This window comes from Gavia stellata, chromosome 2 (assembly GCF_030936135.1).
Source record: "Gavia stellata isolate bGavSte3 chromosome 2, bGavSte3.hap2, whole genome shotgun sequence".
Taxonomy (NCBI): domain Eukaryota; kingdom Metazoa; phylum Chordata; class Aves; order Gaviiformes; family Gaviidae; genus Gavia; species Gavia stellata.
This window is the reverse complement of record NC_082595.1, coordinates 32,339,000-32,353,101: the sequence shown is the minus strand read 5'-3', so window position 1 is coordinate 32,353,101 and position 14,102 is coordinate 32,339,000. Positions and strand designations below refer to the sequence as shown.

The window sequence follows — 14,102 nt, the reverse complement described above, 5'->3', positions numbered from 1 at the left end:
ACACAGAGAACTGTGGCCTTAATGTTTATCGTGTTGGAAAATCCACTCTTTTGGATTATTTTTCTTTTTTGTTTTGAATAATATTGATTAGTATCTTGTTAGTGTAGTTCTCATAATCATCATTCTAGATTTTACTGATACAGAAACTGTATCTCAGTCTTAGGCTTCTTATTGTATTACTGCCAGGATTATTTATTTTTATAAGCATTTGAAAATTAAATTTATATCTGAAAACTATCTCATGACCCGTACTAACAGAGAAGAGCAGACGCTGTAAAACTTAATGCTTGCATTAAGACTTACAGAACTTAAGGTTCACAACATAAATGCTGATCTGGATAATTAGCACATAGATCACTAAACCCAGAACGCATCATTATGGTAGTTTAATCACCTGCATAATAGAGATCACAAAATCTTACCCTGCAACAGGCCATAACTTCTAAAGTTGTTTCAGTGTTGATGTTCATGTGTCCTATTTGGCTCCTCACAACTGTTTGTCTTTTAGATCACCCAGGTGACCTTGCTTGTTACTGGAAGAGGATGAAAATGGATGAGAGAACAAGATACCTTTTTATGAAATGCTGTATGCTGAAGATCATATAAACTTCATCAGTATTTAAAAAATTGTGGTGGGAAGGCTCAAATCAGAAATTTATCATGCCTCATTTTCAGTTCCATTTTATTTTGCATACTTTTTTTTTCTAGCGTATAGCTTAGAGAAGGATATTATGGAATGTTGTGAAGCAATTACTATATAATTTAGGTTCCAGATAGTGTTGTTTGGAGGACTTTACAAAAATCTTGTTGACACAGTTATGAAAAATTATCATCAAAAAATTATGTCTAAAAAGTAGAGGCCAGTCCTAGGTGTTGAAAAAGGATGCAAAAATTTAATGAATTCATCTGGTTCTGTTGTGAAAACTGTTATGTCCCTTCTGTTAAACCTTTATGTTATATAAGGCTGTAAGTGCCCAGTCTGGAACAAAAAAGGGTACTTCTATAGTGTTTACAATCATATCATGATTAAAAAAATGTTACTTTTCTGTCATGTGACTTACTTTCATAGTTCCTCAGTCTCAGAGAATGAGAAAAGGGTAGCTAAAACATTCCAGAAAGTTATAAAATTAGTTTCTATGTACAAAACTGCTACAGCTTTAATATCCTATTACTTTGGGGCCTTTCAGAGCTGAGTCAAATGCATAGTCCACTTCTGGAATACCTAGAATTCTCTTCCATACATTGTGAGTCATTTATGAAACATCTAAGGTTTATGACCTTACATCTGTCTTTAGCCTCAGAGTAAAGGTGTCAGTGTGAGCCTCTGGCCAGTATAATTTTTGAGGAAATCCTAAATCAAGGGGAAACTAACAGACATTTTGAATGCATTCTTTTTGGTTTTTTCAATATTGCAGTTGTTTGAAGCACACAGGGTAAAATTTTTTCCCTCTTGACATCATTGGTGCATCTTTTGCAGATATTAGTAGCACCATGATTTCCCTCCATACTGATAAGGTAGTCCCAAGAGATCTAAGTAAATGAACAGAGCACAGGTAGGGCAGTCGGGTACCTGCTGTGTTAATTTTCACTGGTCTATTATTCATCACACAGACTTTATTACTACTTTGGATATATGTGTATTTTTAGAATAGTACCTAAGTACACTTGAAATTACATGTCTTTAGAAGTGTTTAGCATGAGGAAAAAGCATTATTTTTATATTCCAAAGAGAAAATTTAGCTCTAATTTTGAAATCTATTTTCAGAAGTACTATAGCTATTGTACAACTTGCACTTACCTTTATGGTACAAAGATTACCAATTTAAACTCTGTTGGGTTTAGTCCATTATTGTTAATGTTGTTTTTTAGGCCTCGTGCAGGTAACTCCATTGAGTCAACTGTCAGTGGAACTTAGTTCCTGTTTAGTATACATGTCATGTCAAAGTGAATAGTATTGTAAGACATACATAACTCAATACTATACTTTTCCCGCATGTATTTTTCTGTTTGTAACCCAATAAATACATTCTTTCATACTCTGCATATAGCAACAGTCCAGCTAAACAAATTGGCAGCAATACAGGATTTCTAGTTCTATTAGAAGTTTGAACAGGCAAAATTTTTACACAACACACTGTCTGATTTGCATTCCAGGGATCCTGTCATGATAGGGGCATTCCTGCTTCCTTTTTCTATTAATTTGTCACTGACTGTAACTGTACTACCACTTTTTTCTCCCCCACCACCACTCCACCCCCCTTTTGGAATAATGTGGTCTGAGTTTTATGGAAAGTTCTCTAGTTTCAGGAATCTCATGATGTATAATAGTGTATTTGAAAAGAATGTAACTATGTGCCAGAATTTGTTGGTAATTCCCCCTTCAGGCTTTGATATGAGAAAAGATTTCTGTTGGCCTCAATAAACAAAGCTAAATACAGTGAGAGTGGGAGTTTTGCTGTGCTAGTTGTGGTATGTTACGAATTGTTGGTAATAATTACCCTGACTACTGAAGAATTGTTAGCTTCTCTGTGAGGTTTTTTTTTTCCTCCTAATGTTAGACCATAAGCAGAAGCTGCTTATTATTATTTCCAAGCCAAAAGATTTTTTTCCCACCAGGAATCATAGAGTGAAAGCAGAAGCATGAAGTCGAAACATAGAGGTACTACTTTCCTGTCTCACTGAACTTTAAATTGGTCAAAGTACCATAAAGCTTATGGGCTGTAGAAGGAAATCATATACAGGAACATGACCTTAAAGATTCCAGTCTAATAGGGTTTACTTAATATGTGGACTACAGGGTTCTTTTGAGTGGATACAGGACAGAGGAAAAACAGACATGAATTTGAAGTGAAGGAACCTGTGTTTGTGAAGAAAAGCATTCTTATTTCTTGTTTGGCTGTATTGCTTGCTGTCTTCTCTAGCCTGTGCACTGGGTAGCTCCCTTTCATCAAATGTTCACTGAAATTGTGGATTTACTTATTACCTCTATTTATTCCCCTTCTGGAAGGGGATTCAGAGAACGTTCATTAACATCAATAACTTAGTCAACGGTGACTCAGCAGAAATCGTGACGTGGTCATTGTGAGACAAAGAGTGACTGACAGGAAGACATTTGTCAGCTTTCCTCTTTTTATCCATTATGTATCCTTCATCTTACATTACTTAGCTCATTTGTGACACCATCACCCTGGGAATCTGAATCTGGACTGCAGAAAACACTGAAACACTGAGTTAATCTTACGATGCTGTGGCACTGTAAGTATCAAAACATAGATTATGCCTGTTTTATAAAACAGGAAACCACAGTTTTAATTGCTTTGCTACCTTAGCAAGCACTGCACTGAGGTGGAAGAGAACAGTTGTGCTAAAGCTGTACAAATCTTTTTGTGCCATGCTGTCTGGACAAAACTATAAGGATAATCAAATACATGGTATTATTTTGCAAAGGTGGTCTTTAATTCAATGTTGGGGAAGAAGATCAAAAGTTTACTCATTCACATCTAAACATTGACTTCCTCTTGTCAGCTAAGCTGGGAGGCAGGCTAGTATATGCTCCTTCCCTAGGAAGGTTGGTGGGAGATTACTTTCTAATGCAGAGCCTCCTTCTTAGAGAGTATCTTTTGGTGATACAGAATCATGGTCAGCCCAGTAAATTAGCAGAAACCTTGGCTTGTTTGTGCCACACAGGCATATCATGCTTGAGAGCATAGGGGTACCATGATGTTTTGCGAGTCTGGTGAGGCTGCCCTCCTAGATACATTTTGATGTCCTGGTAAGGTTGCTCCCGGTCATTCAGACTTGCTGAGATTGCTCAGTACAGGACTCCGTGATGATGAGTATACAAGCTCCAGTGTTTCCTAGTGTCCCAGGCGCAGAGGTGCCTGACAGCCACATGTCTGTCTGCATCCTGAATGCTCTACCAGGCTCTCCTCCTGGCCCCCAAGGGGTTTGGCTGCCTGCAGCTGGGTGATCTGGGATCCAGCTGGTGTGTGAGAAAGACCTGTGTGAGAAAGCTGTGAAAAGTCTCATGGGAGGCCTCTGCCCCTTGGCTCAAGAGCTGCATTTAAGCCCAGGTCCTTGCCCTTGGTCCTTGCCTAATCTACTTTGCAGGTATGCCTATGTCGAGCCTGGCACCTTGCTGATTCCGCCCTTGCCTTGCTGCTTTGACTTCATGGTTTGACCTGGGACATGCCTCATCACCATGGAATTGTCCGGTAATCACAGGACTGTTGTGTGAACTTGGTTGCCATCATCAGACTTGCTGTGCTCTTGTTCAGGTACTGTGGGACTGCACCCTCACCAGTGAGGTCACTGCCCTACCTGTGTTGTCACTCTCAGCAGCTGGCTTGCCTTCCCTTGTGGAGCAGCCCACCCTTGCTGCTCCATGACAGTGGGCTTTAGGGCCCAGACAGCACAGGTGGTCAGAAAGTTTGGCTGTGGCTACCATAGTAATTGGACAGTGTCAAAACAATAGATACAGCCTGTGGGATTACTTGCTGCTGAAAACAGCTTGAAAAACTGAAAACGGCTACAACCAGTAAACTGGTTTTTTGTATCTCTCTACAGTTAGGAGCTTGCACTCATTGCTTTCCTAGACCTTGCAGCTGACATCCAGACTTTTCTCACTCATAATCAGGCTACTGGGTACATCGTGTTTCAATGTTACACACCACAAATGTGAAGCTGGGTCTGAACATGGAAGCTCATTTGTTAAAGAATATGTTCTTGCAACTGATGCTCCTAGAGCTCTGCTGGCTTGTACTGCTTTTGAAGTCCTAGGTAAGGGCATTAAGTGTTAAGTTTAACCTACAGTGTCTTAGCTAGGATTTTTTACCTGGAAGTATGTAGTTCTCTTAGGGCTCTGTAGTTGAGACAACACATGATAAATTGAAGAGCTGTCTGTACAAGACAAAGAAACACCTGGCAGGGTATTCTGTCTGAGTACTCACCAGCCTAAATGTGTTATTTAATCTTACTGCAAAATTAAGTACTAATGTTTGGTTTTGCTTGTGCCAACTGGGAAAATATATCTTTATTGTATTTGAAAAACCCAATCCTACAGTCCTGAATATTTGTTTGTTCAGGTGAGGAATCAAAACCAAGTACTGGCCCTGATCTTGTATTGAGTGCACAACTGAAAACTGTCTACCATGCTGAAATCAGAGTGCAGGCAGGACTTCAGCTGTAGTAATTTCAAGTTCTGTCTCCCATATCTCTATATACTACAAATAGGGAGGTAGACATTTAATTGGTGCCGAAGAACTGCTCTGACTGCAGAATTTCAGTCACACAGAGTGTTACATTCTGCACTTGGTGTTCATATTTGATACCAAAATTGTGTTTCATCAATAAGCATCACCAAAAGACTCTCCTCTCCTCATTGATTATGTTTGCAACTACTGCTCATCAGTCCTTCAGAGATGAAGGACTTGATTTGCTAATCTGATACAATCACAAACCTGAAAATTACACAGTCTAGGGAAGCAAGGAAGAGACATAGAATACAAGGGGTGCATACAACATTTAATATTTTTAGTTTTTTATTTTTGTGTTGGTTCTTTTTATTCTCCCACAGTTAGTCATTAGATCACTTACTGAATGACCTATTATTAGTAGTGGTCACATAGATAAAAAGGGATATATTCAATGTCAATATACTTAATCTAGGCATGAATTTTGGTATGAAATATGTTGATATTTCAGATTTATTAATCTTCTCTTTTTCATGCCAGAAGACAAGAAATACTAGGCACAGAAACCAATCCTGGATACAAGCCTTCTGAAAATGCTTGATAACTGAAGGCTGTTTAATAGAGAATGGTGCCCCCTGTGTCAAAAATTAGGTAGTCAAGTATGCAGCTGGCCTTTGGACTCTTATTAAAGAGCAAAACTGTACTGTAAGAGCTGTTCTGATCTCAGATGTGATTTCTAAATATGCTGTAGGTAGCTCAAAATGTCATTGTTCAGTGAAAGCAATCATAATTTTTAGAAAAGTGATGAGAAACTTGCATGTCATTTATGGCATTTGGAAAATCTAAGTCAAGGTAACAACTCAGGAGTTAGCTTTGTCAGATCCAGCTTTATTTTAGTCAAGGGTTGGTTTGTTTGTTAATAGCAGAGGCCCAGCAGGCTCTGCATTTACTTTCTGAGAATAATTTTCATTTGTGATGATGATGCAGCTCATCTAAAGGGATGTAAATGTATAAGGTGCTGCCTTTTGATAATCATCTTCGCCCCCTGGTTTAATTACCCATCAGATCCTTTAGTCCTTCTGATTTACATTCTGCTGGAGGGTTTTCCATTTGAGTAAAGTTTATCCAGGTTTGAGGCATTGCTGGTGATAAAGCTAGACCTCTTGTTATGTAATATGCATATGAAAGATCACTGTATTTAAATATGGTGATAATGCTGACTCAGAATCTTAACCATCTTTGGGCGAATTGCAACACTTCTCCCTTTAACAAAGCTTTCATTTTGTAGGTGTGATTTAATTTCTACTCTACCTTCCCTGTGCAGATGGGAGACTCCACAGAGGAGCAAATAGGAGAGGTTCAAATAAATCCACTAGCGACGTTGCATTTCCAAACAAAAGAGGGAGAGCATGCACAGCAGCACACAGTATTAAGAAGGTGGCTAGTGCCTCTAGACCAAAAGTTCTAGGCTTTAAAAACAATTCAGAAACCTAGGGCATACTGTACTTCGATCATGGTTGCAATACACTTAATCCAGTTTTTTTTTTTTTCAATTGACTATCTGCACATCTAGGCTGATTTTGCAACTGTGTGTGACCCCTCTGCAAGTCTAGACAGTGATTGTGGTTTATGCTTTACATAAAGGTTACATTTTGAATGATTTCCTGAAGTGGTTGAACAAAAGAAGTAATTAATAACCTGCAAATTCATCCTCCTTTTATTTTGAGGAGTGTATTCTTTTATTTCTTTGCATTACTGATTATTAATTCTTGGCAACAAATAGTGCTGTGAGAAACTTTTGCTCCAAGCAAGTTAAAAAATAGCATGAATGTAAAAATATTAAGTGCTAATAGGAGCCAGTTTGTGTGTCCTAACACTTACTTGTTGGGAGTAGGAAAGAAATCCCAAATTTGGCATTGTGCATTTGTTTACAGTAACGTGTTATTGCTTAATCAATCCACCATCCCCCTCCCTGATAAACACCCCCATCTGTCTGTAGAGAGAGCCCAACCTAGCAAGGCTGGTAGCTTGATAGCTGCTTGGTTTAGAAATTAGGATCTAGGGGGGGGAGAAGAAAAAAAAAAGGCTTCTCTTCTGTTGCTTGTGCTCCAGGGGGGTGTTAACTGCCCCGTGTAATGCTCACTAGGGGCTACAGCTGGTGCCAGCCTGCAGCAGTTAGGTTTTGAGAGGTTGAGTGTCCAGCCTGCTGGAGAATAAGATGCATTTGCCTTTCTGTGTGCTGGATATGCTCTATCCTTTGAGAGTGAATAGTTTCAGCCCCAAAACAGTTGTACTTCTAGGTATATGAGGGTAGCATGGGTGAAGTTTCTGTAAGAGACTCTGTAGCATTTTTCTCCCATACAAAATTTTACTCACTCCTTTTATTATTTCAATTAAATCTCTGAAGGGCCAGAGGGAGGATTTTTTCCCTGAATTCTGTTGGGTTTAAATTGGGCCAGAAAAGGAGATAAATCAGTTTAAAGGTAACTTTACAGAAGAAGATTAGGAGGGTATGAGGCCAATTACTTGAAAAATAGAAATTAAGGGCTATGTTTTGTCTTAGATGGCTTGTGCAACTGACTTCAGATTAACTGCACCCTTTTAGATGTGTTAGGCTGACAGTGCTGGGAAATTAGCCCAGGCATTCTGACTTCTGGTAGCTTTCCTGACTGCTGGACTACAAACTCGCATGACAGATTGCATCCAGCACAGTAGGCTGCAGAAAGTAGTTAATGGAAAATAGTCTGCTTTGATGTTCACTTCTGGTGGGCTGATCCTCTGGTTTAAAGGCTAAAAATCTATTGTCCTCAGTAGGAGTTTTCTTTATGAAAAACTTTCACAAAATCTGTAATTTCCCATTTTGTTTTCTGAGACTGTGGTTTGCGCTATTTCTACAGTCAGTAGCCAGCAAATATTTTTAAGAGCGATTTGTAATTTTTGAGTCTCTAACTTCAGATGCCACAGACAGGACCTTATTTCTCAGAAATTGCTAAGCATCTGTCCACTTCTGCTAAAGCAGATGTCTCTAAAGTATTTCCATTAGAGCACCAGAGAAGATGCACCTAAACACACTGCCTACTTTCCTGAAAAATGGGGCTAAGCACTGCAGAAATGCACCTTAGAGAACAGGCTCGGCTAGAATTAAAATGGGGCTGGGGGAGGGTGAGGAGAGTGCGAGCAAATACAGTTACAGCCTATGATTAGAAATCTTAACAATGACAGTGAGTTCTGTTTAATTTCTAACTGCTTAAAAGCAGGCCTGGGGAAATGCTCTGCTTAGAAATGTCATGGAAAAGTGCAGCTGGTCCATGGGCTTTATCTTGAAAAGCAAAGGATCTTTCCCATTTTGCAGTAACACTGCCATTTACTGGGCCATACCACTAGCAATTTGCAACAATGGGAAGGAAAAAAGCTGCCATTTGACCTAGAATGCAATTTTCAACTAATTAATAAAGTGACCATTAGTGCCCGAGGGGATAATAACAGGAATAAGAACAAATTACTATGGGGTGCAAAGGAGGCTTGGGCATTGTATTGCAAATTTCTTATGGCACTATTCTTCTTTTTTTTCTCTCTAATACTTTTAAAGTGCTCCCACTCAACACTTGCTCCTTGTAGGACCCTTGCAAACCACATAAGAATTAGCCCTTCAAAGATCAATCAGGATCTAATTGTTGTTAACAAAGTGCCACCTGGAGAGAAATGTTACAATATACCTTCATTACAAAGCATTCAATCTCTCTCACGCTCCAGAGTCCTGGCTACAGTACAGACAAAAAGACGCGGTTGCTAGCATTAAGATCAGGCACCTGCAATTGCTTGTAAAACACTGCCAGTCCCTGCACAAATATGCTTCTAACATTGCATGAACCTCGTTAGAACTGCTCTGTTTACGCTTCCTCAGAGAAAATTTTGCTGGGGTCCCTCTACTTGTGACACTTTAACGTATCACTGAAGCCCTCATATTGATGGGAACGTTAGGTGAAACAACACCACCATTTGCTGTGCTCTTTCATAGGCTCCAGGATCTGCTCTCAGTAAGGATTCTTCTGTATTTTATGGACCCTGCTCTCCATGTCCCAAAGGCAAATGATCAGGAAGCCCCCAGTGAGCTGATTTTTAATGCCCTGGTTTCGTTTCTCTGCCCTGTCAGAGATTTTACTTGTAGGTATAGTGCATTTGCTGTAGGTCCTGCTTGTGTAGTACTTTGCAGCTTCGATGGTTAAAATTCAAGACAAGACACACATTGCCCAGTGTCTGACTCTTAATTCTTGAACATCTTTGTGGTTACATCTCCACAGAAGTTGAAGTCAATTGCTATTACTGCCGTCTGTCTTGAAAATTTCCAGTGGACTGCTTTACAGCAAATTGGAAACTACTGTCTGCAGACTTGCTTTGCTCATGCCTTGTTTACATAGTCAGGGAGTTGGCTTGACTTAAAGCTAACCTGCTCAAGGAACTAAAAATAAATACTAGTTTTTGATCCGTTACTCAATCCATCTGCTGTGGCTGCACAAAAGCTAGTGCCAGCACAAAGGAGGGGCAGAAACTGGTAGCTGGGAGCAGGTGTGAGAACACAGGACCTTCCCTTTAGTGGAAGGGACATAGTTTAATGAGCATGGTGGTGTTGGTTGATGGTTGGACTTGATGATCTTACAGGTCTTTTCCAACCATAGTGATTCTGTGATTTTGCGACTTGCTCCACATTAAGGTGAACCCAGCCTCTCTTTCCAAAAGCATTTTGTAAAACTTTTTTTTTTTTTTTTTTTTTTTAAGTGGTGGGAGATATAGAATCGTAGAACAGCCCAGGGTTGGAAGGGGCCTCCAAAGATCATCTGGTCCAACTTTTTGTGGGAAGGGGACCCTAGATAAGATTATCTAGCATCCTGTCCAGTCACATCCTGAAAACCTCCAGTGATGAGGACTCTACTGTGTCCCTGGGGAAGTTGTTCCAGTGAATGATTGTTCTCACTGTAATGAATTTCTTTCTTATATCAAGACGAAACCTCTCCCAGTGCAACTTGTATCCATTGCTCCTTGTTTTCTCCATGTGGCTCCTTGTGAGGAGAGAGCTTCCATCCTCTTTGTAGCTGCCCTTTAAATACTGGAATACTGTGATGAGATCCCCTCTGAACTTTCTCATCTCCAGGGAGAAAAGACCTAACTCCTTCAGTCTTTCCTCACAGGGCAAGTTCTCTAGCCCTTTGATCGGCTGTGTGGCCCTCCTTTGGACCTTCTCCAGTCTGTCAGTGTCTTTCTTGAATGATGGAGACCAGAACTGGACACAGTACTCCAGGTATGGCCTGACAAGCGCTGAGTAGAGTGGGATGATCATGTCTCTATCTCTGCTAGTAATGCCCCTGCCAATGCACCCCAGGACCCCATTTGGTTTTGTTGCTGCAGCAGCACACTGCTGGCTTATGTTCAGCTTGTTGTCCACCAGGACCCCCAGGTCCCTTTCAGCAAGGTTGCCCCCAGCCACAGAGATCCTGGCCTGTACTGGGCTCCTTGGTTCTGTCATTCCAGGTGCAGGACTTCGCTCTTGTCTTTGTTAAACTTCATACTGTTCTTGCTAGCCCACTCATCCAGCCTGTCCAGGTCTTTCTGTAAGAAGTCTCTCCTTTGATGTATCCGTCTCACCACCCAGTTTAGTGTCATCAGCAATATAGATTAACCTTTGGCAAGTGGGTGCCTTACATTACCAATAGTGGCTGCAGTGAATCAGAACGAAGGCAGTGAACAAGAGAGAGAAATAACCTTTATTTCAATAAACATGAATGTCCTGCTTGTTCTGCAGCTCAGGAATTTGGAGGGTGAAGGAGAGGTGGAAGCAATCTCCTCTCTTTCTGTTTCTTGCTCAGGTTAGCCGCCTGAACAAGCCCTTATCCATACTGCTCCAGAAAACTGAGGGAATCACCGGAAAGAAGTGCTCAGGTACTTTGGCCAGGTTGATTCTTTAATGGATGTACATGGAGGCAGGAATCTTCTGAAGATCTAGGCAATGTTAAGAGCCTTAGGCTGCTGGTTTTACTAGAGAAATTATCTCTGTCCAGACCGTGTCTCATACAGATATATATATATGGGGAGAAATGGCTCAGTGCCTGTCTCATTGGATAACTAATCCCAATGCCCTACTTGCCTCATATTTTGGAACTTACGTGGTACAAATAGAGATACAGAAGATATTTTTTTCTGATAAAGAGCACATTATACAAAACCAGACCAATCCTTCTGAATCCTGAAAGGCTTCATTTTTTAAATGTCATTCCAAATGTCCTTAACTGGCAGATACTGGCTGTAGGTGCTCACCCTGCAGTTGTTTTGTAAACAGTCAGCGTTATTGCCGCAATTAAAAAAACATGCTTTGAATTTTTCATTTTGACTTTGTGTATCTTTGATCATCTCCAACTTCGATGTAAGAAGAATGTTGATCATAAAGGACGTGTACTGCTTTAACCTCGGTGAAGATTTGCCAAAGAACCAAATGTCTTTGTTGTAATGGGGACAATGAGGTTGCACCAAACCAGTAAGTATGCACAAGCTTTGCTTATGGAGGAAAGGAAGAAAACATCCCCTATGACTGGAAAAGTGTCCCCCAAATGACACTGAAGGAGGTGAGCTTCTGACAGCACAATCCCAGACTTGCAGGTTACATTGCAGATAGCCTAAAAGTCATTGATGGAATAAAGCAGGCCAGAGCATAAAATGGGCAGCTCTCAGCAGCCTGGCATCCTTGTGCTTGAAATGAATAAAAAATGGTTCAGCTACTCAGTCCTTTCAGGTTAAAAGTGTTCTTAAATGGCCTTACTAGAGTTACAGTGCTTGTTTCTGAAGTTAGCAACAAGAGCACGTGCTTGGGACGCCTTGCTACTTACGCAGAGATCCACAGTTTGTGTGTGTGTGTCTGGTCGTTGGTATACATCGTTCGTTAGGGAATTCTCATTGCACACATGTTTTCAGAGTTGATGAGTATCTAATCTGGTCTGCTGTAAGAGGATTCCATCTAGTAAGTAGGCTATGGGACAGAGTTAGGAAACCTGATTAATTCCCCTGCACCTTCCTAGACCTGGCATTTACTTACTCTGTGACCTTGGTCAAGACATACCAATGTCTTGCACCACCCATTGTCATCTGCTGGAGCACAGCCTGCCATCTCTAGAAGTCTCTACGAAGCTTAGATCCATTGCGCATGGATTGCTGTAGTGAGTGGCCACTAAATGTGTGGAATATTACCCCTAATAACTCTGTAATGCTGAGGCCAGATACAGAGGTGTGCAAAACTAGAAGCCACTTGACAATATGGGCAATTGACTCCCTGTGCAGCTCTTTGCTAAAAGAAGACTGACGATACTCACCTCTCAGAGAGATTATAGCTTGAAGATGAACAGGAGATCCTTATGTGAATGGGCTATAGGACTGTATAGTATCTGAGTAAAGCTCCAGAGGAGAAACTGTATGAATAAATAGGGGGCTGTACACAGGGTTATCCAGACTGCAAATCTCTGAGCAAATTCATGCTCTCCAAAGAAAGGCACAGGGGACAGAGGTGCAAAGGTTTGCCATCCCCAAAACAGCTTGGCAGTCCCCCAGGACTGTAGACTGACTTCACTGGAGGGTCTGTTCTTTTGCTGACACAAGAGATGGATGTACATACAAGTCCCATTAACATTGAAGGGAGGTGCTTGCTAGACTTTCCCATGCGTTAGCAGAGGAAAAGACTTCTAAAGGTATCTCACAAGGTAACAGAAGGTTGTTGCTGCACGTGTTGCATTTCTTTAATATTTGTCTGTGGTACAGCTGTATGCTTACATCATTTGGATGTATCTACTTGACATCTTGCTGTCTGTCACAAAGAGGCGTTTTGGAGCCGTCCAGCATGCTTTCCCATTATCCTCAATGCAAGACAATAAATACACAACTTGTGTGTAACCTGTTTGCATACTGATTCCCTGTGTCCCAGATCAATCTGTTGCTGATTTTCAAGGACTATAGTCCCCTTTGATTCTTAGTTTTTATTAAATACTCATCAGCAGGGATATATGCTTGATTTTATTTTTTTTTTCCCTTCTGTGGCTGTTTTTTTTGTCTTTTGTAGCAATCATTAGAGTTTATTTGTGGGCTGAGGAAAGTTATACCCTTTCTGACAATGCATTGTGGGGCTTTATTTAATCCTGTGGGGTATTTGGGTGCATTCTGTTGGGGGAGGGATGGAAGGAGTAAAAGAAAAAGCTGTAGAAATCAGTGGAACTGGAGATCTAGAGTCCTAGAAGGTGGCAATCTGTTAATTAGTGTTCTTGGGAAAACCTGCCTGTGATGAAAATAAAGCCCCATCGTTAAAACCCACTGCATTTTCCTTTTTTGCCCCTGAATGTTGTTAACAATGTTGCACTCTGGTTAAGTAAAAATCTAAAACTGCAGTGAAGTGTTAGTAATCGGTTCCTGAGCAGATTCCCTAATGCTATTCACTTTTCCCTGCTAATCTTCCTGTGTGAGTTATAACAATGCAGCACCAAATGAGAAGGAAATGTCAGGTTATGTTTCAGGGCCAGCCTCCTGCCCACCCTCCATCTGTGCTGATGTCAGTGCTTATTGGAACATATGCTGCCTGTTGCTCACTGACCATCTGTTAGCTGAGCTGATGAAGTGTTCCTGTTGCTGGGACAACCCGGCCCTTGATTGCCAGTGGCACCGCAAACATTTTCCGCTCAGGTTTCACTTTTATCTGTGCTCTGGAATGGCAGCCCCGCCGTGGCACGGGTTACCCCATCCCCGCCTTTTCCCTCGACTTGGCGGGGGGAGCCCAGTCAAAATTCAAGTTACAAGTTTTAGGGCAAATGTAAAAGGCTGCAGCAGAGCTGACGTGCTCGTGATAAACTGTTAGCGTCACAGGCTCGGGTGTAAGGGCAGGCA

The 14,102-nt window shown here is 41.0% G+C and overlaps 1 protein-coding gene across 1 annotated transcript in view; it reads left to right on the top strand.

The window, feature by feature from the left end:
* Positions 1 to 639, top strand: part of FAM120B (family with sequence similarity 120 member B) — a 50,732-nt gene extending 50,093 nt beyond the window's left edge. The window contains exon 10 of the mRNA XM_009821442.2: positions 509 to 639. Within this exon, the coding sequence (XP_009819744.2) occupies positions 509 to 521 (13 nt within the window). The 3' untranslated portion in view covers positions 522 to 639. The remainder of the gene's footprint in view (positions 1 to 508) is intronic.
* Positions 640 to 14,102: the final 13,463 nt, after the last annotated feature.